General features: G+C 39.4%; 1 protein-coding gene and 1 pseudogene across 1 annotated transcript; one reads left to right on the top strand and one right to left on the bottom strand.

Annotated features, from left to right (window-relative positions):
* The first annotated feature begins 17337 nt into the window (after positions 1-17337).
* LOC135598218 (uncharacterized) lies at positions 17338-18345 on the top strand. The gene has a single exon (XM_065091758.1). It carries the CDS (start codon positions 17338-17340, stop codon positions 18343-18345), a length of 1008 nt encoding a protein of 335 aa, XP_064947830.1.
* LOC135598126 (serine/threonine-protein kinase STY17-like) lies at positions 18220-21263 on the bottom strand (annotated as a pseudogene).
* Positions 21264-26760: the final 5497 nt, after the last annotated feature.

Below are 26760 nucleotides of genomic sequence, written 5' to 3'. Positions count from 1 at the left end.
CTACTACTGACTCGACCACAGAAGCGGAGTACATTGCTACAGCAGAGGCAGCAAAAGAGGGAGTTTGGATGAAGAAGTTCATCACAGATCTAGGAGTGGTGCCAAGCAACGAGGAGTTGATTCCCTTATATTGCGATAACAATGAGGTGATTACTCATACGAAGGAACCCAGGTCTCATCAGAAGTCTAAGCACATTCTGAGGAGGTTCCATCTAATCAGAAAGATCATGACCTGAGGATTAGACACATAGGTGATTGGCTTTAGGTCAAGTGGGAGATTGCTAGTCATAGGTGCCCTGTAAGCCAATCACGTGAGTGATGGCACATATGACTTGATACGTAGTATTTTTATTTATTATTATATTTTGACATTTTATCACTTTATATTGCATGTTGCTTGAATATATTATGATGTTCATGGATCTATGCAATGGAAATCGGATTATAATGAGATCACAATAATGAGACTAATTCACCTTTAAACATATATCCTAAATAATCTCGATCATATGTTACTCAAGAGGGATATCGAGATAATCGAACAGATTGGTGTGTTGTATACCCATCCATATGATGGATGTAGCTGGTCGCATAGTTGCTCGTGTTGGGACACTAGGGATATAGTACAAGTGCTTATTGGAGAATGAGTTCACTGATTGATCAACTTACGGAATGTTGGATGGTTGATGATGCCTTATTATCAAACAATGATTTTATAGTCCCAGTGGTGTATCTGGTACTTAGACTTGAGACACCAAGAATGTCCTATATGAGTACTCCACTCCTTGATACCAAACTTATAGGTCTGGAGGTTCCAGATCTAGTATAGTTGGTTATCGGGAGTGGTAGTCAATCTTACGAGGACTATTGAGTATTGATAAAGGATTATCTACTCTCCGTGTCATGAGAGGAATATCCGATGTATTCTTAATCAGAGAAATCCCTAGCTATGGTCATTCAAATTAAGAGAGAAAGAGTTCTCCGGGAGAATCCGATTAGAGCGAGACTCGAATAGAAACTATATTGGTCTAACAACACCATACCCAGTATACGGTCTTCGGGATATTAGATGGATGAGAGACTATAGGTACATGATAACTGAGGACAAACAGGTCCAATGGATTGGATTCCCATATATCGTCTGGGGATTACGACGTAGTGGCATAATATGTCCGCAGTCGATATGTCGAGTGAATTATTATGGAGATAATAATTCACTTAGCCAAAAAGAGTTCTGATAGGTATAACTCATAGCCAACTCGATATTGGGCCTAGAGGGTCATATATATATGGTAGGCATTGCAATGAGTATAGGTTCGGATATGAGATATCCGTCGGAGCCCCTATCTTATTGGATATCTAATAAGCCCCTGAATTATTGGATCCTATGGATGAGATCTAATAAGAGCCCATGAGAGATTATTGGATAGAGATCCACTAATATATGAGGCTTGGGTAGTTGGATGGAGATTCAATACCCAATAAGGTAGGATCCATTATGGTTAAGTTAACAAGAGACCTCTATAAATAAGAGGGAACTAGTGGTTCATAGGCTAAAGCTTTTTGGTTACCTCTCCTATTCTCCTCCCCTTCTCCTCCTCAGAGTAGGCCTAGAGTTTTTGATAGGACCCTAGCAGGGTTGGGTCCTACTTAACCAAGAAGCAGCAAATAAAAAACCTATAAGATTCTAATAAACCCCACCTAACCGCCACTATCCTATAAAGAAGAGTGGCTAGGGTTTATATTTAGGCCTTTGGGCTTTCTAGCCATTGCCCCCCTTTTACTAGGCTGATCGACTAGGGTTGAGGGCAAAAGGGGGAACTCACTTAAGAAGTAGGCCCTAGGGCTAGGGTTTGGAGCCCTATATAAGTATGTAGCCTCTATCTCTATGAGAATAAGATCTATCTACAATTGTAGCCATTTCGTCGACTTCTAGGAGGGTGGAACTCCTATAGCGTTCCAAGGGTTGATCCCCCTCAAAGATCAATCTATAGAGAATTCCTCTAGGGTTCTATCATCTTGTATCAGAGCAGTGATCTTACTGCTTTTGCTGCCACCCCTGCCGCCCACCACCAGCCAAGCAATTCCCACAACTGCTCTTAATGTCGCCATCTCCACCGTCATCTTCTGTTGTAGTTCAAATCAATCTATTGTCGTCACCCATCAAGATGTTCGACCACTCGCATACACCAGCAAAGCGTTGTCTCCCTTCCATAAAAAAATATCAATATATGATAAGAAGATGCTTGCCATTATACACGTGGTAACGAGGTGGAGACCCTACCTGATCGGTCGGTGATTTCAAATTAAAACCGACCATAGAAGCCTCAAGTACTTTTTAGAGCAAAAGATATCATCCCCTAAGCAGCAAAAATGGGTAACCAAACTTCTAAAATTTGATTATAAAATTATTTACAAAAAAGAAAAATAAAACATTGTTGCAGATGCATTCTCACAGCTACCTAGGCATGCTAAATTGTCAGCCATCTCCCTTCCTAGTACCGACTTCCTCGATGACATTAGGGAGGAATAGATGAAGGATCCAAAGATCAATAACATCATAAAAAAATTGGAAGAGGATCCAAGCGCAATAGCCCACTATACTTGGGATTCGAGGGATCTACGTTACAAAGGTCGTATTGTGCTTATACCTGACTCCCCTTGCATCAAAATCATTCTGCACGAAATGCACTCCACATCTTCAATAGGGCACTCTAGATTTTTGAGAACCTACAAAAGTGTGAAGCAAATTTTTTATTGGAGATGGATGAAAAAAATTATTTCTGAATATGCGGCACAATGTGATGTATGTCATCGGTAAAATGGTGAAATAGTGGCGAGTTCAGAGAAGCTACAACCACTACCCATACCAGTCTCGGTGTGGACTGACATATCTATGGACTTCATCGAAGGGCTGTCACCTTCCAAAGGTAAAAAAATAATCCTCATTTTTGTGTTGTGTGAAATCCCTACACTGCTACTAGTATTGCTCAGAATTTCATAGAAAATATTGTTAAACTGCATGGGATGCCAAGGTCCATTGTAAGTGATCATGATAGGATCTTTACTAGTAAATTTTGGACTAAGTTATTTCAATTACAAAGCACCAAACTTAAGATGAGCATAGTATATCATCCACAAATTGACGGCCAAACAGAGGTGGTGAACAAGTGTTTAGAGATGTATCTTCGGTGTTTCGCTAGTGACTAACCAAAAGAGTGGGCGAAATGGCTTCTTTGGGCCGAATGGTGGTATAATACTACATATCATTCATCTACAAAATGTATCCTATATGAAACACTATATGGTCGGTCGGCCCTTGTGATTCCAAAGTATATAATTGGCTCAACCAAGGTAGATCAGGTCGACCAAGATTTAATTAACAGGGACAAACTCCTACAGCTGCTAAAGGATAATCTCTCTACCGCTCAAGCCAGAATAAAGCAGCAAACCGACACACGATGAAGCGAAAGAGAATTTTCAATAGGAGATTGGGTTTATCTTCGTATACAGCCATACAAGCAACTCTCCATCAACACACAAGCCTCCATGAAGCTATCCCCATGTTTTTACGAGCTCTATCAGATCACAGAGCATATTGGAGTCATAGCGTACAGACTTAAATTGCTTGAGGATGCCAAAATTCATCTTGTCTTCCATGTGTCATGTATGAAGCCTAAGTTGGGAGAACACGAGTCATCCCAGATCCAACTACCCAACACCACTGATGATGAAGATATTCAAGCCCAACCATAAGCTATCCTTGATCGCAAGATCATGATGCGTCATCGACATCCCTCTACTGAAGTACTAGTACATTGGAATAATTTATCACTCAAAGATATCATATAAGAATCATATGAGGAGCTGAAGACCCTATTGGGAAATCTTAAGGGCGACATCACATGCGCAGCGAAAGAACAAGATAAACAAAATCCCCAATTTTCTAAAAAAATGTTCGTCATCATGCGAAGATTGGTGCGTAAAAATTCGCAAAACAAATTACGTATAAAATAGATTATGTTACATAGGGAGATCGTATATCCCTAAATCTTTGTAGATCTTTAGGAGAGAGTGAAGGAGGTCAAGCGTCCTCCTCTCTAGCGGTAATCCACACAGTAGGGGCTCCGGCGGATATATCATATCTGAACCTCTACTCATCACAATGCTTACCATATGTGTGTGATCCTCTAGGCCCAATATCGAGCTGGCCATGAGTCATACCTGTCAGAACTCCTTCTGGCTTAGTGAATTATTATCTCCATAATAATTCACTCGACTCATTAACTACAAACGTACTAGGCCATTATGTCGTAATCCCCAAACGATACAGGGGAATCCAATCCATTGGACCTGTCTGTCCTTAGTTACCGTGTACCTATAGTCCCTCATCCATCTAATATCCTAGAGACCGTATACCGGGTATGGTGTTGTCAGACTCATACAGTTTCTACTCGAGTATCACTCTAATCGGATTCTCCCGGAGAACTCTTTCTCTCTCAATCCGAATGACTCTGGCCAGGGATTTGTCTTAGCAAAAACACATGGGATATTCCTCTCATGACGTTGAGAGTGGATGATCCTCTATTGATACTCAATAGCCCTCGTAAGGTCGATTGCCACTCCTAATGGCCGGCTGTACTAGATCTGGGACATCTAAACCTATAATTTCGATATCAAAGAATGGAACACTCATACATGATATCCTTAGTGTCTCAAGTCTAAGAACTAGATACACCACTAGGACTATGAAATCGCTGTCTCACAATAACACCTCATCAACCATCCAGCATTCCGTAAACAGATCAATCATTGAACTTATTCTCTAATGAGCACATGTACTGTATCCCTAGTGTCTCCACATGAGAAGCTATGAGACTAGCTGCATCCATCATATGGACAGGTATACAGCACACCAGTCTATCTGATTATCTCGATGTCCCTCTCGAGTAATCTATGACCGAGATTATTTATGAAATATATTTAAAAGTGAATATGTCTCATTATTGTGATCTCATCACGATCCAATTCTCATTGCATGGATCCAAGCACATCGCAATATATACATGCATATATGCAATGGTCAATATAAAGTGATAAATGCCAAATATAACAAGCAATAAGATTCCGTGTCAAGTCACACATGTTATGACTCATGTGATTGGTTTGTTGGCACTTATAACTAGCAAACCCAGTTCCTTAAATTCATGGAACCTCAAGGACAAGGCTAATTTGAAGAGGGCAAGCTTGATAGGACCCTGGCAGGGTTGGGTCCTACTTAACCAAGAAGCAGCTAACAAAAAATCTGTGAAATTATAATAAACCCCACCTAGCCGTCTCTATCCTATATAGAAGAGTGGCTATGATTTATATTTGGGCCTTTGGGCTTCCTGGCCACTACCCCCCTTTTACTGGACTAGTCAACTAGGGTTGAGGGCAAAAGGGAGAACTCACTTAAGAAGCAACCCCTAGGGCTAGGGTTTGGAGCCCTATATAATCATGTAACCTCCATCTCTTCGAGAATAAGATCTATCTACAATTGTAGTCATTTGACCAACTTCTAGGAGGGTGGAACCCCTATAGCGTTCCAAGGGTTGATCCCCCTCAAAGATCAATCTATATAGAATTTCTCTAGGGTTCTATCAGTTTTCAGGAGTATCGTCATAGTCTTACTATGTGAATCACCACTAGAGAGGAGAACGTTTGACCTCATTCACCCTCTCCTAGAGATCTACAGAGATTCAGGAATATATGATTTCCCTAGGTAATACAATCTTTCATTTATACAGTTTTAAATTACGCGGATTTTTGCGCACCAATCTTTGCACGACGATGAACATATCTTTGGGAAATTGAGGGTTTTGTTTTCTATTCTTCCGCTACGCATGTGATGTCACCCCCCAAGATTTCCCTACAAGGTCTATAGGATTTAAGGGATATATAATCTCCTTAGGTAAAATACTATCTCACATGTGGTTTTCAATTTCGTGAGTTTTGCGCACCAATCTTCGTACAATGACGAACACTTTTTTGAGAAATTTGGGTTTTTTTATTTTCTATTCTTCCACTGCGCATGCGATGTCACCCCTAGATTTCTCTACACTTTTTAATGGGCAAAGATCAACTACCCTTGTTATAACCCTTTCTCCTTTCAACAGGCTCAGGAGAGAACTTTCGCACCTTTCTTTTATAAAAGATCTCGCTCCTCCCTTAGAAGACTTCTAATTCTAGAAGGAAGAGATTCAAAAATTCAAGATAGATTACTGTTAGGATCAACAGCAATAAGAGGGAGAGGGGGTGAATTAGTGCAGTGGAAAACCTTCTGCGATTAAAATCAAAAACTGCTTTTGTTCGATAGAAGTGATTTTGGTAAGAAAGCCGATTCGTAAATCACTTCAACTTTTGACTAGGAAAGATGCAGCAAAGATATGAACGCAGTTCGCAGTTATGATGGAAATCAGAATATAAGCGCAAACTGAAATACGACGTTCGTACGATAAAAGTGATTTCGGTATAAAAGCTGATTCGTAAACCACTTTAACTTGAGATAAGGCGAGATGCGGTTAAAGCAAAGATATAAAGTCAGTTTGCAGTTATAATGGAAATCAGAATGTAAGCGCAAACTGAAATACGAAGTTCATACGATAAAACTGATTTGCGTCTTAAACCTCGATTCGGAAAGCACTGAACTTTGAAACACGTTCGTAAAAACACAGAAGGTAGTAAGCTATTGAGGAGGTTTGCAGTAAAGATAAGATACTTAAAGTAAATGCAAACCGAGATTTAGAGTGGTTCGGTCAATCTTGACCTACTCCACTTTTGGCTTCCTCCACCGACGAGGTCACCGACATCAACTAGAGGCCTTCCTTCAATAGGCGAAGGCCAACCACCCTTTTACAGTTTTACTCCTTTTGACGGGCTTAGGAGACAACCCTTACAGAATTTTCTCTCCTCTCTTTACAACTCAGAACTTGGAAGAAAAGAGGGAGAAGAACTTTTAGCCTTTACAACAATTTTGAGCTCTAAGAATCACAGAAAAAGATCAAGATTTCGGTGTAGGTTCATGTTCTTTCAGTGCTGAATGGGTGGGTATTTATAGGCCCCAACCCAGTTCAAATTTGGAGCTCAAAACTGTCAATTCCCGGAATTCCAGGATCAGGCGTTTGTACCTCCTGACTGGAGCGGTTGTATCGCCTGGCAGAGATCGAAGACTGAGCCTCTAGGCGGTGCTACCTCCTGTCAGGGGCGGTTGCACCTCCTGCCAGAGCTCAAAGACCGAGCTCAGGCAGTTGCACCTCCTAACTTAGGCGGTTGCACCGCTTGGTAGAGCTCGAAGACCGAGCTCAAGCGGTGCCACCTCCTGTCAGGGGAGGTTGCACCGCCCAGTCTTGCTCGGAGACTGAGCCCCAGGCGGTGCCACTGCCTGGCTGGAGCGGTTGCACCTCCCAGTCTCGCTCGGAGACTGAGCCCAGGCGGTGCAACCTCCTGCCTTGGGTGGTTCAACCGCCTGGCAGAAATCAGGGTCTAAATGGGTTGATCCATTCGGCCCAATTTGGGTTTTTCAGGGGCCCAATTGCCCCAAGATTAAGTTAATGAGATCACCTCCCATTTCCAACTTAATCAATGTGCTAACTACGATTTTTCCTAAGACATTTACTGCAACTTCCTCCGGTGCGTCAATCGCTTCTTCCGGCGAGCTTCCGACGAACTTCCGTCGATCATCCGATGAACCCTCGGTGATGCTCCTGCGGACTTCCGGCAAACTCCTGGACTTGCAACGATCCACTTGGCGAGTTCCGATGAGTTTCTTTGGCAAGCTCATGGACTTCTCGGATTTGTTCTCGCAGAACCTCCGACGACTGTCCGAACTTCCGTCGAACTCTCGAACTCCCAACGTGATCATTGTCTTGACTCCGACGCAACTCCTGCTACATGTCTTTCTTCCATCATAGTTAATCCTGCACACTTAAAACAAAACTTCGATCGAGACAATTAATCCTAAGCAATTAACCAAGTTGTCCGGCATGTCATTGGTCCCTCGACGCTTCGTCTGATTCTTCGGCGCATCGTCCTCTCCTGCAGCCTATTGCCCAATCGGCCAGTTGACTCCGCAACTCCGATATCCTTGGCATAATACCCGCTCTTCTTGGCCCGATGCCCGAGTCCACGGCCCGAAGCCTTTTGTCGATACGTCGACCGATCCACCGGCCTGACGTCCAATCTTCTGATATGTTCCTCCGACACAACATGATTTTCCTGCTTTAATTATCTCATCCTGATCGAAGCATCCTGCGTCACTTAAAACGCATATTAAATCATAAACATATATCAAGTAGTTTCATCATCAAAATACGAGATTCAATAATTACAACTCTTTTCTTACAAGAATTCTTTTTCCTTTCTACTTTTTTTCTTGCTATACTAAGCAAAAATGAGTGGGGTATTTATATACTCCAAATGACTTCAAAAATGGAGCCAAAAATTTGAATCCCAGGGTTTTCGGGATCGTCAATACCACTACTTGCATTGGGCGGGACCATCGCCTACCACCCTGTGCACAGATGGTACCACCACCTAGTCTGGGTGGTACCATCGCCTAACATAGTTTGGGAGACTGTGTTTGGGCAATACCATTGCTAGTTTGGGTGATACCACTGCCTAACACTAGCGATACCACCGTTGGGTCTTCCGGAACTGTACACTTCGTACGTTCCAACTCATAGGTGGTTCCACCACCTGGTCTAGTGGTGCCACCGCCTAACCCAACTATAGGTCACTAAATGGCCCTTCCAATAGGCCTAAATCAACCTTGATTCAGGCCCAACGAGCCCCTAATTGAGTTTGCATAGTTACACCAAAAACTAACTCAATTAAGACCTAAACTACTTCAATCAAGATACAACCAATTACAAACATGAATTATGTGTTGTCTAGTATGCCATTGGTTCATTTGGCACTTCGTCCGAACCTTTGGTGCATCATCCTTTCTTTCGGGGTATTGTTCGATTTATTAGCATGTTGACCTCCTGCAATATCTAATATTCTATGGGCAATATCCGATCCTTCTAGCCCGATGCCCAAACTCATAGCACGAAGTTTATCTTCCGACATGTTGACCAATCCTTTGGCCCGACGTCCAATCTTCTGACATGATCCATTTCGGCCCAACGTTTGATTCTCTTACTTCAATTGATTTATCTTTCCATGATCGAAGTTAGTCATGTGTCACTCAAACACTCATTAGATCATAACTTCATCAATTATTTTTATCATCAAAATCTGAGATTTAACAATCATAACATATCTGTGTACTTCCACACTACACATCATAGAAAATACGTACACACTCATATCATACGTCGTTATATATGTATGCACATAATATATTTCCATTGTAATTTATATATTTGTATGCTTATGTAATGTATACATTAACATTAACTTTATGCCAAGCTCATAAAAATCATATCATTTGAAATATATTTTCTAAAATATATTATGAATATGATAATTTATATGACCACTATTTTATAGAAAATTAAACTTATACTTAATGATTTAACTCAAAATGAAGATGTGAGTAAAAAATCATGTTCCTTAATAATCGAGTATGCTATGAGCGATACACCTATCGATTTTAGAGCATAAGATCATCAGATACTTCAATTAAGAACCTTATCTCTTAAATTATTATTTTAAAAATTCGTAGCAATAATTCATAAAAATTTTAATAAAATCCCTTCTTAAATGGACTATACTTACCTAAAATTTATCTAAATTTTACTATAATTGTTTTAACAATTCACTATTATCAAATGAACTAGTTTGTTTCAATAAAATTAATGTACAATTTTGTAAAATAATTTTATTTCACTATTCTAGCTGACATCTTGAATTATCATGAAATTTTACTAAAAACTAGGAGATATATAAAACTAAAAATACATCAAATTTTAGTTTAAAATAAAATCATTTGGAGGCTAAACAATTTTCTTAATTCAACTACTAACACATATTCTATTCTAGTAAAATTAGGTTAGAACTAAATACTAGAGATTTTAAGTATCTTAGATTTTGACACTCATAACTCTATACCCCAATCTTATATTAAAGTCATACTATAGGCTTTAGAAACATAAGAGATTCATATAAAATATATTTAAAAATTAAAGATTAATTCAAAGCATAAGTTACTCAAAAGCAAATGAAAAAATTAGTTTATAATCTTTAAGATTGAAATCCTATCTATATTAAGGAAAGAATTGAGCTTTTCTTATGTTAATCTTCCTTGAAGCTGGGGTTTTCTAGCCTCTATGAAGATATGATAAAAAGCTGACAAAATGATTGAAGAATGAGAGAAAAAGTCATAGGTTATTAGGTGAGTAAGAAGGATGAAACCAAAGAGGCACTTAAGAGGTTACTAGAGGTCAATAGTTCAATCTTATTATGCCTCATTTTAAGATTTTTTTTTAATATTTTCTTCTTTTATCTTTTCTTCTTTTACTAGTATAATTTTAAATCCGAACCCTTCCCAGCAGTACTTCACATTTATCTTTTCCCATTAGATTGATGACATAACTGCATCGATTAACAAACTTCGAACTGCCCCAAGGCCCGGCGTTTTGGTCTCACTTTCCCGGGGCCCACCAGTTTGCACATCAATGTGAGTGTGGTTCTTGCACAACCACCGCCCAAAAGGACATTGAAAAGAGAGAACCATTTCTTTGAGCGAGCGAGAGAGAGAGAGAGAGAGAGAGAGAGAGAGAGAGAGAGGGTGGGGGGGGGGGTGGTGGGCGAGCGTAGAATGTGCGCCACCTTCGAGAACGAGTATTGGGCGGTCTTCGAGGTCAATAATGGCCCGTCGGCGACGCTGACTGCTACCGCGTGGGGCACCCTTCCCTCCTGCGTACCCCGCAGCGATCTTCCCTTCTACTTGGTTGCGTCGGCCGGAGAAGTGCTGTTGGCTTCCCACTGTAACAAGACGACTGCAGATGGAAAGATCGTCGACAGCACCCGTGTCTTCAGGTTCGACCCTGGCGACACAGGCAGGCCGACGGTGGTCGTGGAACTGGAGGATATCGGGGATCGTATCTTGTTCTTGGGCACGTGCTGCTCCGTGTCCGTCGCTGTCGGAGATTGCTCTGGGATCCCGGGTAATGCCATCTACTACATGATCGAAGAGGAGAGGCGTCTGGAGACTGAAGTTGTGCGGGTGTTGGGCGTCAACGAGCTGAATCTAGAAAATGGAGTGATAGCCGACGTCGTTGACTCGCGCACGCCTGAAGCGAAGCCGTTCAAGTGGCAAATACAGCGGACGGACGTCCAATGGTGGATGTCCCCAAATCTTCGCAGCTTCCACACCTAGAGATGGTCATTGCTCTGCTTTTTTTACCGCTTTCATTTTGTCCATCGATCAATTAGAGTTCGAAGTATGACTGGAAGACGTTCCTATAAACAATTGCAGGCAAAAATGAGCATTAAATCGTGATTGGTGGAATAACTGAGGCTGCCACACCCCGGCGGTTCTCCGTACCATTTCTCAACTGTTCCATAACGGTAAAAATAACAAAGCCATTGGATGTTGTTAGGACTCTAGGAGAGTCCTAATTGAGAGGGACATTCATGTAAAACTTACCTAAGTCGATCCCTATTAAAGAGGTGAAGTGATCGGGTAGGATTAGGAGGTTATTTCTTAGAAACGAATAAGGAGTTGTAAAGGAGTAGGAGTCTTGAGTAGGAGTCCTATTAGGAGTTGGTTAGAAGTATGAGTCTTGATTAAGAGTATATTAGGAGTTGGTTAGAAGTAGGAGTCTTAAGTAAGAGTCCTATTAGGAGTTAGGGTTTAGAAGCCCTATAAATAGTCATGTATTCCACCTCTTTTCATAAGCAATAAATGAATCTTTTCTACAGCCTTTGAGTAGCAACTTGGAGGGAGGAACCCCTATAGAGTTCCAATGAGGTCGATCCCCTAAAGAGATCAACCCCAAGTTTAGAATCTGCAAGGGTTCTAACACTTAGTATCAGAGCAGTGTTCTTGGTGTCTCGCTGCCCTTCCACGGCCATCCATCAACCCTCCACAACCGCCCAAAGCAATTCCCACAATTGCTTAAGAGATTGTTGCCAAATTTCGCCGTCATCTCCACCACTACGGATCATCCTTTGATCTCCCCGTGAATTGCAACAGGTTCTAGTTTTCTACCTTACTATTGCTGCAATTTAGTTATCCTTATTTGAAAATCCCAAAAAAATTATTTCTATATTACTGCATAAACTTTTCGTCATAAAGTTTTCATCTCTACGACGAAAGATACATTGCGGAATTCCAACCGTATAGCACCGTCTGTTTGATCTTGCTATTGTATTTTTTCTATCCAAATCTCTACGAAATTTTTATGACATCTTTGACATTTCCTAACAGCAGATTCATTTGGTTTTGTCAAAAAATTCTCAATATAAACCATTGATATTTTACGTCTAATCTGCTATACTTGAAAATCTATACTGTAAAATTTCAACCGCATAGCACTGTTTGTTTGATCTTGATACTACGTTGTTTCTATCCAAATCTCTATGAAATTTTTATGATAGCTTTGACACTTCCTAACAGTTGAATTCCCTTTGGTTTCATCAAAAAAATTCTCAATATAAACCACTGATCTTTTACGTCCAATCAGCTATACTTAAAAATCTATGCTGTAGAAAATTTTAGCCGCATATTGTTGCCTTAACCCATCTATTTGCAATCCTTTTTGAATAAAATTTCTTATACACTTCATAGATCATCTTGGCTTCCATCTATGATTAATCTATTAAGAAATTCATCTCTAAAAACGATTTTATTGTGCTGTAAATTTTCATCGTAACCCGTTGAAATATCTCGACGAGAATTCTGCAGTCGCAACTTGCACCAATTTCCTTGCTGTTATACTACCGAAATTTTCTTAATTAAATTAGATATCCTTGCTGTCATATATTCTGTGATTTTGCTATCGATTTCCTTCTCAATTCTCTCAAGTTTTTGGTGGAAATTACGTCGAGAAATCATTATTTCTTCGACAACAATTCTACTCTTACAAGATAGCACATACTTGTTGAACTTCCATTGATTTCTATCAAACCTTTGCTACCATCTACTACAGATCCAAAACTTTCATCAACAGCCCTAAAACTCTACCAAACCACACCCTCAAATTGCACCCAAAATAGCCACAAAATAAGCCCAAACCGTAGCCTACATCTACCAATCCACCAACCCTTTTGACCATCACCTCTCTCAACCAATACATGCCTTTAACCCGACAACAAAAGAGAAATCTTAACATCACAGATTTGGCAGCATATACTATGGCATCTGAGGAGGTAATCAATGCTAAATTTGAAGCCTTCAAAGCGCGAATGGAGGATAAGATTCAGATGCTCTTTACCGAACTCAGATTGGGCCGACCACTAAGCCCGAAGAAGTCACATTAAGGAGAGAGCTTTGCCCAATCGCACCAAGCCCGAAGATATGACTTCCAAGAGAAGGGAAGCTCTATGACCAACCCCAACTATTCATGCATGAGAGTGGACTTCCCTAGATGGGAAGAAGGAGACCCAATTGGTTGGATCCCGCGTGCGGAGCGATATATTCGGTACCATAAAACCGCGAATGCATCTATGGTGAAAATTACAGCTATACATCTTGAAGGGGATGCTATACAGTGGTTTGATTGGTTTGAACATACTTATGGAGTCCTTTCATGGCGGCAATTCAAAGAAGGATTGACGATTCGCTTCAAACCAACCGATTACGAGAATATTGACGGACAACTAGCAAAGATCCGACAAACCTCTACCATTCAGGAGTACCAAACCAGGTTTGAAAGGTTATCTAATCAAACTCATGATTGGTCTCAAAAACAACTATTGAGGACCTTCATTGAGGGCTTGAAGCCGGAGATCCGGGGAGAAGTTAAAGCACGACAACCGTACACGCTTATGGCAGCCATCTCTTTCGCACGACATCAAGAGGAGCGATTGAATCATGAAGCTTGGAGGACTAGAGTTGCTCCTCAACCAGAAATACTGAAGCCCTCAGCCCCACCTATTGTCGATTAAGTCCTTGCACTAAAGAAGTTGACAAGAGAAGAGCTTTGGGAGCAATCTGCGAAGCAGTTATGTTGGCATTGCGACGAACCGTGGAGTTACAAGCATTGCTGTAGAAAAGGGAGACTTATTTTGATTGAACCAGTAGAAGAAGAGGTCATTGAGCATTCAAAAGAGAGCCTTAAACATAACAAAGAAGATGCGGAAGAAGAGCCACAACCGACCGACGTTACAGTACACACAATAGCTGACTACTCAAACCCACAAACGATGAAAGGGAGACTTCTTATGTTTGAACCAATAGAAGAAGAGGTCATTGAATATTTAGAAGAGAACCTTGAACATAAAGAAGATGTGGAAGAAGAGCCACAACTGACTGAAGTTGCAGTACACGCACTAGCCGGCTATTCAAACCCACAAACGATGAAAGTTGGAGGCCTTCTTAAACAACAAGCGATCACTATTCTCATCGAAACGGGCAGTACTACTAACTTCCTAAATAGTAAGCTTGCTGTTTGGATAGCATTACCTATCGAGAATCGCTGCAGGTTTGATGTTAAGGTCACCGACAGACGGATTTTGAATTGTGATCATAGGCGCCCGCAGGAGAAACTATTGCTGCAGGACCAAGAGATAATTACAGATTTCTTCCTTCTCCCTCTTAACAATCATGAGGCCATGCTCAGAATTAAATGGTTGACGACATTAGGTGATATTTCCTGAAATTTTATGAAACTAATTATGAAATTTTACAGTAAGGAGAAACGGGTGACATTGCACGAGAAACGTGGGGGCGACATAACAACGATTTGCACACAACAAATGGAGAAGGTTTTGCATAAAGTATGCAGCAGCTTTTTGGTATAACTTGAGCAGCAAACTAAGGGAGAGCCAATAGAATTTGAAGATCCAAATCTACTTCCTTTGCTTGCTGAATTTTCAAATATATTTGACGAACCGCGCAACCTACCTCTTACCAGTCGGCATGATCATTGTATAACTATCCTTCTAGGCAAATCTTCAGCAAATGTTCAGCCATATCAGTATCCACATCTCAAGAAGGATGAAATAGAAAGGATTGTAAAAGAGATGCTCGAAACAGGAGTTATTCGGCCAAGTTTCAACCTCTACTCTTCACCGGTGCTACTTGTACGCAAGAAGGACGGAACAAGGCGAATATGTGTTGATTACCGAGCTTTCAATGGCATAACCATCAAGGACAAATACCTTATTCCAATTGTAGATGAATTGCTAGATGAAAGGGAGCACAAATCTTTACAAAGCTGGACCTTCGATCCGAGTATCATCAAATATGAGTATGCGAAGAAGACATACCGAAAACCACCTTTTGAACACACAACAACCACTATGAATTTTTGCTTTCTTCAAAAGAAGGTGGAATATCTTGGGCATATCATATCAGAGGAAGGTGTGGCAGTAGACCCCTTCAAAATTGGAGCAATGCAAAACTGGCTGACCTCGAGGAACATAAAATTGCTACATGGCTTTCTGGGTTTAACAGGCTACTATTGCAAGTTCGTGAAAAACTATGGAGAGATCAGTGCACCACTTACTTCCTTACTGAAAAAAGATGTCTTCCAATGGTCGGACAGAGCCTCCGCTGCCTTCGACAAACTTAAGGCAGCCATGACGACGACGCCGGTGCTAACACTACCAAATTTCAACCGACCCTTCATTATTGAGGCCGACGTATCTGGAGTCGGAATTTGACCCATTCTCATGCAAGATGGTCGACCACTCACATACACTAGCAAGACATTATCTCCCTCCTATCAAAATAAGTCAACATATGATAAGGAGATGCTCGCCATTGTGAGCGCAGCAACGAGGTGGAGACCCTACTTGATTGGCCGACGATTTCAAATTAAAACTGACCATAAAAGCCTCAAGTACTTTTTGGAGCGAAAGATATCATCCCCTGAGCAGCAAAAATGGGTAACAAAACTTCTTGGATTTGATTATAAAATAACTTACAAAAAGGAGAAAGAGAATGTTCTTGTAGATGCGCTTTCGCAGCTACCCGAGCAAGTTGAAGTTTTAGCCGTTTCACTTCCGACCAACGACTTTCTTAAGGATATTAATATGGAATGGCAGGAAGATTCAGAGACTAGTAAGATTATAAAAAAATTGGAGGAAGCACCAAGCCCCATGGCTCATTACAATTGGGACTCAAAAGAATTACATTATAAGGGTACTAAATTGAAAAGGAGTATGGCATATCACCCACAAACCGACGGCCAGACGGAAGTTGTAAATAGGTGCTTGGAGACAGCCCAAAGCCACCCACCAAATATGATTACCCAAAGAGAACTTCAGACTAAGCCAAGTGCCATTATTGATCGACGGATCGTGACTCAACGACGACGATCCACTACTGAATTGCTAATACAGTGGACAAACCTACTAACAGAAGATGCCACTTGGGAGAACTATGATGACTTGAAGATCAAATTCCCAAAATTCATGAATCGTCAGCCTCGAGGACAAAGCTGATTTGAAGAGGACGGGTTTGTTAGGACTCTAGCTAGGAGAGTCCTAATTGAGATGGATATTCATGTAAAACCTACCTAAGTCGACCCCTATTAAAGAGGTGAAGTGGCTGGGTAGGGTTAGGAGGTTATTTCTTAGAGACGAATAAGGAGTTGTAAAGGAATAGAAGTCTTGAGTAGGAGTCCTATTAGGAGTTGGTTAGAAGTAGGAGTTTTGATTAGGAGTCCTATTAGGAGTTGGTTAGAAGTAGGTGTCTTAAGTAAGAGTCCTATTATGAGTTAGGGTTTAGAAGCCCTATAAATAGTCATGTATTCCACCTCTTTTCATAAGTAATAGATGAATCTTTTCTGCAGCCTTTGAGCAGCAACTTGGAGGGAGGAACCCCTATAGAGTTCCAAGGAAGCCGATCCCCTAAAGAGATCAACCCCAAGTTTAGAATCTGCAAGGGTTTTAACGGATAGAGGTAGAGAGACTGAGAAAGAGGGGACGCACAATGGCCGACCATGTCCACGAATAGCTATGTGGACAGGGCTTCGCCAGCATCTCGTCAAGCTCACCTCCCATTTCTTGAGAAGCGCCTCCGACTACATCCGCTTCCGCGCCGTCTGCAAGTGTTGGCGTTCCGCCGTCCCCCCCCGGCCCCGTCACCTCCCCGCTTAGCTCCCCTTCCTCCTCTACCTCTCTACCCCGGAACCAAGAAAGAGTTCCGCCTTCTGCCTCGCCAACGCCTTTAATGGAAGCATGCGCCGCCTACCTCACACCACCAGCATGTATTGCATCGGCTCCTCTTACGGGTGGCTCATCCTCATCTCCGAAGCCACCTCCGCGGTCTCCCTCTTCAACCCCGTCACCGCCGAAGACATTCCTCTCCCCCCACTCTCCACCCTCCAATCATTCGTACTGTTGTTCTACCAATCGGAGGACGGCATCGGATCTTACTTCATCAAAACGGACTACCCCAACATTACGGTCGAGTTCAACGCCATCGTCGACAAGGCCGTCTTGTCCTCCGACCCTACCCTCGACCGGGACTTCGTGGCAATCGTCTTCCTCGACGGCATATACAAGCGCTGCTTTACCTGCCGCCCAGGGGACAGATCGTGGAAGAACAACGTCAACGAACCTTTCGATGATCTCCATTGGATTTTCCCAGGAGTGCCGCAGGTGTTCAACCTGACTGACGTCGTGCCCTACGGCGAGCGGAGGTTGTGCGCTATCTACAATGACAAAAATTACTTAGCAGTCTTCGACGTCGACCCAGGCCCGCCGGGGAGGGCGACGATGATCGCATGGAACTCCATGCCGCCCTGCGTGCCGCGCGGTGGTTTACCCACCTACTTGATTGGGTCGGCTGGAGAACTAGTCCTGGTTACCGAGTTCTACAAGAGGAGTGCAGCCAGGAAGAACACCAGGAGCTTCCGCGTCTTCAGGCTCGATCCAGGCGACGGAGACCGGCCAGCGAAGGCGATCGAAGTGCAGGACATCGGCGACCGTATGTTGTTTTTGGGTACGAACCATTCGGTGTGCGTCGCCGCGGGGGACTTCCCAGGGTTCCTGGGGAATGCCATCTACTACGTGAAGGAAGAGAAGATGAGTTTGGAGGGGGAAGATACAGAGAAAAGAATTAAAAGCATAAAAATTAAGAACCAGGAAAAACAAGCCATGAAATTTGAACACTGTACAGTTTTAAGGTACTATCTCTATCTATGGCTGGAAATTGCCGGTGATGAGATCGTACCTACATTTTGATCAAATGAAGTTTCAGTGGCCACGTCGTAGAACAGAAAGAAATCCACCTGATGACTTATCCTTACGGCAGTCATCGGATTCATCTTCGACCTGTTTGATAGTTTCAAAACCATCATGTCAAAGAAGTTTTGGGATTTAGGAACAGAATCCTAGGCTTAGATGATGAACCTCTTTAGCAATAAGATGTAGTATCTCCAATATTTCTAAGAAGTCAGGCCTGGCAGCTGGATCTTGTTGCCAACACTTGTGCAGCAGCTCATCAAGCTTTGGATGAGTATTCTTTGGTAAGGTAGGCCTCAAACCCTATAGAGTAGAAATTGAAGTAAAAAAGAATGTTGTGCAGGCGCATATATAGTTTTCAAACATATATGTTAAGAAACATAGAGAAGCACTGATACTAATACAAGTATGCAACTCCTACAGAAGTATATTATTTTCCTTAATAACTAGTTAAGTTAATTTTAGTGATCGGAGGATCCAAGTTCTACGCTGATTAAAACCCATACAATATGGTGTTGGAACTCTGTAGGAGCATCGATCAGATAAAACCAGTCATGTATGGCAAGCAATCATGTGTTGAATGATTTATGGTGATGGAAAAAACTGCTCTATGTGAAAAGGGGAGCAAGATATCTTCATGTTGATATGAAAGTATAAAGATCACCTATGCATGATTATATCTTATTTTTACTTTAAATACTCCTTTACTAGTTCTTGCATACTTGGAAGTATTTGTCATAAATTAGCTTCTACTTTTCAACAAGCTATGTTGTTCATGTGATCTCCTCACCTAATCTAAGTCATAGGTATAGAGTTCTAATAAAATAGATTGCAAAACATTCGGTCATAAGTAGCATAACCTGCTTTCTCAAGATCCCTCATAAGTCTAATAAGATAGATTGCAAACACATACAGTCATAACATACTCTGCTTTATTCAAGACCCCTCATATCAGAACATATTGTGTCAGATAAAACACTGTTTACACATGTTTGTGCTCCATAGGAATGCATGATTTATTGGCTTCAATGCAAGTGGCAAGGAGATTTAGTTTTTTAATTGTTCCAATCCAGTGCAGAAATCAATACATGAAGCAAAAGACAAAAACAATTTTTACAACAAGTCACATTGTTGGTATCATGTAAAGGTAAGTTGGTCAAGAATTTGGTAGAACAATATTATCTTGATGAAAAGGAAGGATGCGTATGATGGATTCCTATGAATGTGTATTATAGATTGTTATAGTTCTGACAACATAAGTGAAACCGGAGGTGAGGTTACCTTTTGAACAACGCCTACGGCTGCTTGAAGTGGGGTTAAGTATTTCATATGGGAGCTGCACAGAAAAATAGAATATAGACACACTAAACTTCATATGATGTTTCGTTTTGAGTGAAATAAAAAAGAATTCGTACTGCATGAGTTGAAGTTACCTTAGCTGTAAGCAACTCCCACATTACAATTCCAAAGCTAAAAACATCAGCTTTGTGATCATAGGGCTTGTGTTCTATGACCTAAATATAGAGGAAGTGCAGAATTTGTTGGTTGGTTGGAGATCTGAATTATAAATAATGAAACCACAGAATATTCAAGGAAAAACCAACTGAATTGCCAAGAACCAATAAGACAGGATACCAATACAACTAAATCAAGTTAAACAATATTCAAGAGACCTAATCATGCCACCATGTAAGCTTTGCAGAATTAAGATAAGTCTATAGTTGCACACAGTTTTAATGGAAAATATAGTCAGAACCCATAGTATATGGATTATGTATACATCTCCATATTTTACAGTCGTATTTGCTTAAATGTGCCTGTCGGGTTTGTTTTCCTCTATTATCAGAGAGAGAAAAGGACATTTCAAGAGTGGTAGTAAACTCTGCCTAGCAAAGAGTTAAGTCAATGCCATCAGTGTGCTATTTTCCAGTGTATACACAGATCCTTAGCCATCATTAACCTCCCAACTCTTCTTCATCTTCCATATTCCTAAACAAGGAACTGACAGTGATCCACAACTCCAGCTAAACATTTATTTCAAGACACTGGCAATATTAGAAATAATTTGCAACTACTACTCTTTGTTCAACACCACAAAGGTACTAATTTGTAGAACACTCAGATCAAAATGAAATTTAAAAAAAAGTTCCTTGCAAGATCTAGATCTAAAGCTCAACAAGCTCCTTGTTTTTATCATGGGTGAACCATAAATTTCAGTTAACATTCTCTTGAAGTCAGAAGACTCAGAACTATCTTTTCTAGGATTAGCATTTTTAACAGAAACCTGGAAGTTCAAAAAAGTATCAAAATTTACCACATACAATGACCCAAAAAAAAAAAAAAAACTAAATGAGCAAGCAAATTGTATCAAAAGATAATCAAAAGTTATAAGTCAACTGCATGACCTATCATGGAGACCCACACCAGAATCATGATTTTTTAATACCAAACACATAGGACTACTGAAAAGATGGGCTTGAGCTCAAAACCCGATTGGCAGGAAATCGAAAAGCTCCCTGAGAGAGTTTTGTGTTGTGGAAACAAAAACTGAAAGGTCATGCAGAACCTTGGGAATGTTGAGCAAGTGCATATATAGATCAAGAAACAAATAATGAAAAGGACAAAGTAGCAAGCTGATTCTCCGACAATTTCCATATCTGTTGGCACATATGTTGACAAAATTGGTGAAAAGTGCAGTCAACAGTATAAACTATGATCAAATTATGGTGTGAGACAAATAAAAGCAACGATGCGGTAGGAAGTGAAATTAACACTAGAACTTGAATTAAAAAAATTAGCACTGGATCATAACCTCAGGTGCCATCCAGCGATATGTGCCTGTTTCAGCAGTCATAACTCCAGACTCAGCTTTAACACGTGCTACACCAAAATCTGCAACCTTAACAACCTGCGATGAATAAGTAGATTAGTTGAGGGAACTAAAGCAAATTCAGCTACATTGATACAAATTTACATAGGCCAAAACATAAGGCAAGGTATCTAGAGATAAAACAATCAGTTTCATGTAATAGAAATATTTACGACTTGTATGTAACAGAAATATTTGATACTGAATCAGGGAAGATACACAATCCACTAACATAAAGAGAGAAAAAAAATCATTTAAATGCAACTGAAGTTTTAATCTTCAGGTCAACACAAAATGACACAAAGCAATTTAACCTTCACCTAATCAACTAGCCTCAACTTGTTGATTGGCTCGTTAATTATTGACAGCGAGCCCTGACAAATGTTAACAAGAACTGTCAACTAATTCCATCCACTTACCGATAGGTTCATGAATTCTATATAACGTGGTTTCCTAATCAACCTTTCAAGCATTAACATTCTTCATATATTTGAATGTTACCTAAGGCCACCAGCAATCATACACCTACATCTATGTGCTAGGGTATCATACACAAAGAAACACACAAAATTGAAGTAATTTTGTGCTAATTCTACAAACATCACATGCATCTAACGAGGAAGTTCACTACAAAATTCATAAATAAAAGAGTAAAATTAGTTAACACAAGAATTCTTTCACCCAAAATTGCAAAATAAGCTGACTTGGAGAAAGTTGTGTAGATAATGTATCCATCATCTCCCGTTTTACTTGGGGAAAAAACTATCATATGTGTGGCTTGGTAACATCGGTTTTTCTTTACATGTCAAAATGCAGATTTCCAAGTCAACACACATTGAAATTTTTCTTGATCTGTTTAATGATTTTTCAATCAAGACCTTACTATCATACAGTCAAAGTCTTAACCAACTACCTTTTGACGAGTGGTTCTAGTATACCACTACCAATCCAATGTTTAAGGTGTCAGGGTGTGATTTCAAACCCTCAATCTTTGAAAAACGAGTTAGTACACAACCACCAAACCAATATTTTAGGCAATGTTTGAAATATCGTACCGTACCATACCGGCATTTCGACATTCGCTCGGTACGGTACGGTACAATATATTTTTGGTCTAAACTTATCCTTCAATCTCACTTATGCATCCTAATATTTTTAGTATAACACTTCTCTTTTATTTTTATCTCTATTTAATTTTTCATTACTTCATTCATACCTAACTAGTTTATTATCCTTAACATATACGATGTTTAAAACTCAAACTTCCTTACTTTAATCATGATCAAACTCATTTAAGTTTTGAGATTTGTTTAAGGTAGTTAACAATTCAACCGTTACTTCTAGTCATTATATGCATACTTATTATTATTGATTAATCTTATACTCAAATTCGCTAGTACACTTAGGCTTGTTGCATTGAATGATCATGCAGTATAGACATCATAAATCATATTTATGGTAGACTAATTTCAACTTTAATTTCAACTATATCATAGATTAATTTCAACTTTAAAAACTAAAAATATTAACATATCATTTATCATATTTATGAAGTATAGACATCATAAATCATATCACTAGGTAAGAGTCACATATACATATTATATGTGCTTCTATTTGCATGCTAATTGTAATTCAATATGTGTGACACTTAGATACTATATAAAAGGACAAGCAATTTTATAGTATCTTTACTATTGTACACTGATGATATGTTTGTTGCTGCAAGAGACAAATCTATACCCCAATCTTATATTAAAGTCATACTATAGGCTTTAGAAACATAAGAGATTCATATAAAATATATTTAAAAATTAAAGATTAATTCAAAGCATAAGTTACTCAAAAGCAACTGAAAAAATTAGTTTATAATCTTTAAGATTGAAATCCTATCTATATTAAGGAAAGAATTGAGGTTTTCTTATGTCAATCTTCCTTGAAGCTGGGGTTTTCTAGCCTCTATGAAGATATGATAAAAAGCTGACAAAATGATTGAAGAATGAGAGAAAATATCATAGGTTATTAGGTGAGTAAGAAGGATGAAACCAAAGAGGCACTTAAGAGGTTACTTGAGGTCTATAGTTCAATCTTATTATGCCTCATTTTAAGGTTTTTTTTTTTTATCTTTTCTTCTTTGACTAGTATAATTTTAATATTTTCACAACTTCAATAAAATCTAATTTGGTTTGATAAAAATTATATTTTTGGTCTAAACTTATCCTTCGATCTCACTTATGTATCCTAATATTTTTAGTATAACACTTCTCTTTGATTTTTATCTCTATTTAATTTTTCATTACTTCATTCATACCTAAGTATTTTATTATCCTTAACATATACGATGTTTAAAACTCAAACTTCCTCACTTTAATCATGATCAAACTCATTTAAGTTTTGAGATTTGTTTAAGGTAGTTAACAATTCAACCGTTACTTCTAGTCATTATATGCATACTTATTATTATTGATTAATCTTATACTCAAATTCGCTAGTACACTTAGGCTTGTTGCATTGAATGATCATGTAGTATAGACATCATAAATCATATTTATGGTAGACTAATTTCAACTTTAATTTCAACTATATCATAGATTAATTTCAACTTTAAAAGCTAAAAATATTAACATATCATTTATTATATTTATGAAGTATAGACATCATAAATCATATCACTAGGTAAGAGTCACATATACATATTATATGTACTTCTATTTGCATGCTAATTGTAATTCAATATGTGTGACACTTAGATACTATATAAAAGGACAAGCAATTTTATAGTATCTTTACTATTGTACACTGATGATATGTTTGTTGCTGCAAGAGACAAATCTATACCCCAATCTTATATTAAAGTCATACTATAGGCTTTAGAAACATAAGAGATTCATATAAAATATATTTAAAAATTAAAGATTAATTCAAAGCATAAGTTACTCAAAAGCAACTGAAAAAATTAGTTTATAATCTTTAAGATTGAAATCCTATCTATATTAAGGAAAGAATTGAGGTTTTCTTATGTCAATCTTCCTTGAAGCTGGGGTTTTCTAGCCTCTATGAAGATATGATAAAAAGCTGACAAAATGATTGAAGAATGAGAGAAAATATCATAGGTTATTAGGTGAGTAAGAAGGATGAAACCAAAGAGGCACTTAAGAGGTTACTTGAGGTCTATAGTTCAATCTTATTATGCCTCATTTTAAGGTTTTTTTTTTTATCTTTTCTTCTTTGACTAGTATAATTTTAATATTTTCACAACTTCAATAAAATCTAATTTGGTTTGATAAAAATTATATTTTTGGTCTAAACTTATCCTTCGATCTCACTTATGTATCCTAATATTTTTAGTATAACACTTCTCTTTGATTTTTATCTCTATTTAATTTTTCATTACTTCATTCGTACCTAAGTATTTTATTATCCTTAACATATACGATGTTTAAAACTCAAACTTCCTCACTTTAATCATGATCAAACTCATTTAAGTTTTGAGATTTGTTTAAGGTAGTTAACAATTCAACCGTTACTTCTAGTCATTATATGCATACTTATTATTATTGATTAATCTTATACTCAAATTCGCTAGTACACTTAGGCTTGTTGCATTGAATGATCATGTAGTATAGACATCATAAATCATATTTATGGTAGACTAATTTCAACTTTAATTTCAACTATATCATAGATTAATTTCAACTTTAAAAGCTAAAAATATTAACATATCATTTATCATATTTATGAAGTATAGACATCATAAATCATATCACTAGGTAAGAGTCACATATACATATTATATGTACTTCTGTTTACATGCTAATTGTAATTCAATATGTGTGACACTTTGATACTATTTAAAATGACAAGCAATTTTATAGTATCTTTACGATTGTACACCGATGATATGTTTGTTGCTGCAAGAGACAAATCTGAAATATATAAGCTTAATAATTTGCTTAAAAAAGATTTGTTGCGACAAATCTACCAAGAAATTATACTTAACCCATGAGACATACATAAGAATTTGACGGAACGATACGATTCAATATGCAATCGACGATAGGTATAATTTATACAAGAAGTAATCACTAAAATGAAAGCTTTTTTCACAAAATTAACACAACTCATAATCCCATGGACGTGTTGACGAAGTCACTTTCTTTGGGTAAATTCAAGCACTGCTTAAATTTGATCGATCGTCATCGAGCTTCAGTATAATGCCCAATGAAGAAGAGAAGATAAAAGAATCTAAGCTAAAACGATACCAATGTTTTGATGACGGGAATTTGCGACAACTTACTCAAAATTTAATCATATTTGGGCTCAAGTCAAATCAACTATGAAAATTGATCGGAGTCAACTTCTCACCGACCCCCACTTATGTTCCTCACCGCAGTCATCCCCTGCGCTTGCTGCCCTCACGCACCGTCGCACGCACGTTGAGTTTCATGTTGTCGCCCATGATGCTCCCCGCGGTCTTCATCGGCGTCTGCTTGTGGGCCCACAATCACCTGCCTGCTGCTATTCACCGCAGTCGCTCGCTTTGCACGCCGTAGCCGCGCCCGCTTGTTGCCCACCACGGTCACCGCGTGCTGCTCGTCGCAACCGCACCTCTCTGCTCATGAGCAACGAGCTCTCCACCTTCCCTCACTCTATAAATGGAGCTCTACGGAACAACAACAACGCAAGCGAAGCGAAGCGAAGCGAAGCGAAGCGAAGCGAAGAAGAAGAGAGATTTGCCTTTGTTCTGATGGTAAGAGGAAGTTAGACTGGTCAACCCTCAATAACTTTGGTCAACTACAGTAATTTTGGAATTCTAATATTATTATTACTTTCTGTTTTTGTTATATTTGGACAAGTTTTTTTTAGGTTTTCTTTAGGAGAGATCATCATGGTGATGTGACTCTCCTATCTCTTTACGGTTTAAGGTTTTTTTTTCGTTGAAACAATATTTGAATCATATTAATTCGCTTATATTTGTTTTATATTTTTATTATCCAAACTTGATTTATATCTCATGACCTCGTAGCCTACTAATCTTTCTAACATTTAGTGTAACACCATATCGAATAATAATTATGTCAATAAATATTTCAAAAAAATTTATATTCAAATAACGTAGAATGTGCACCACCTTCGAGAATGAGTATTGGGCGGTCTTCGAGGTCAATAATGGCCCGCCGACGATGCTGACCGCTACCGTGTGGGGCACCCTTCCCTCCTGCGTACCCCGCAGCGATCTTCCCTTCTACTTGGTTGCGTCGGCTGGAGAAGTGCTGTTGGCTTCCCACTGTAACAAGACGACTGCAGATGGAAAGATCATCGACAGCACCCGTGTCTTCAGGTTCCACCCTGGCGACATAGGCAGGCCGACGGTGGCCGTGGAACTGGAGGATATTGGGGATCGTATCTTGTTCTTGGGCACGTGCTGCTCCGTGTCCGTCGCTGCCGGAGATTGCTTTGGGATCCCGGGTAATGCCATCTACTACATGATCGAAGAGAGGCGTCTGGAGACTGAAGCTGTGCGGGTGTTGGGCGTCAATGAGCTG

This window comes from Musa acuminata, chromosome BXJ2-1 (assembly GCF_036884655.1).
Source record: "Musa acuminata AAA Group cultivar baxijiao chromosome BXJ2-1, Cavendish_Baxijiao_AAA, whole genome shotgun sequence".
NCBI lineage: Eukaryota > Viridiplantae > Streptophyta > Magnoliopsida > Zingiberales > Musaceae > Musa > Musa acuminata.
This window is presented reverse-complemented; position numbering and strand designations above follow the sequence as displayed.

What these genes read in the sequence shown, in the direction of transcription:
- LOC135598218 (XM_065091758.1), top strand. Translation starts at nt 17,338, where the DNA reads ATGCGCCGCCTACCTCACACCACCAGCATGTATTGCATCGGCTCCTCT.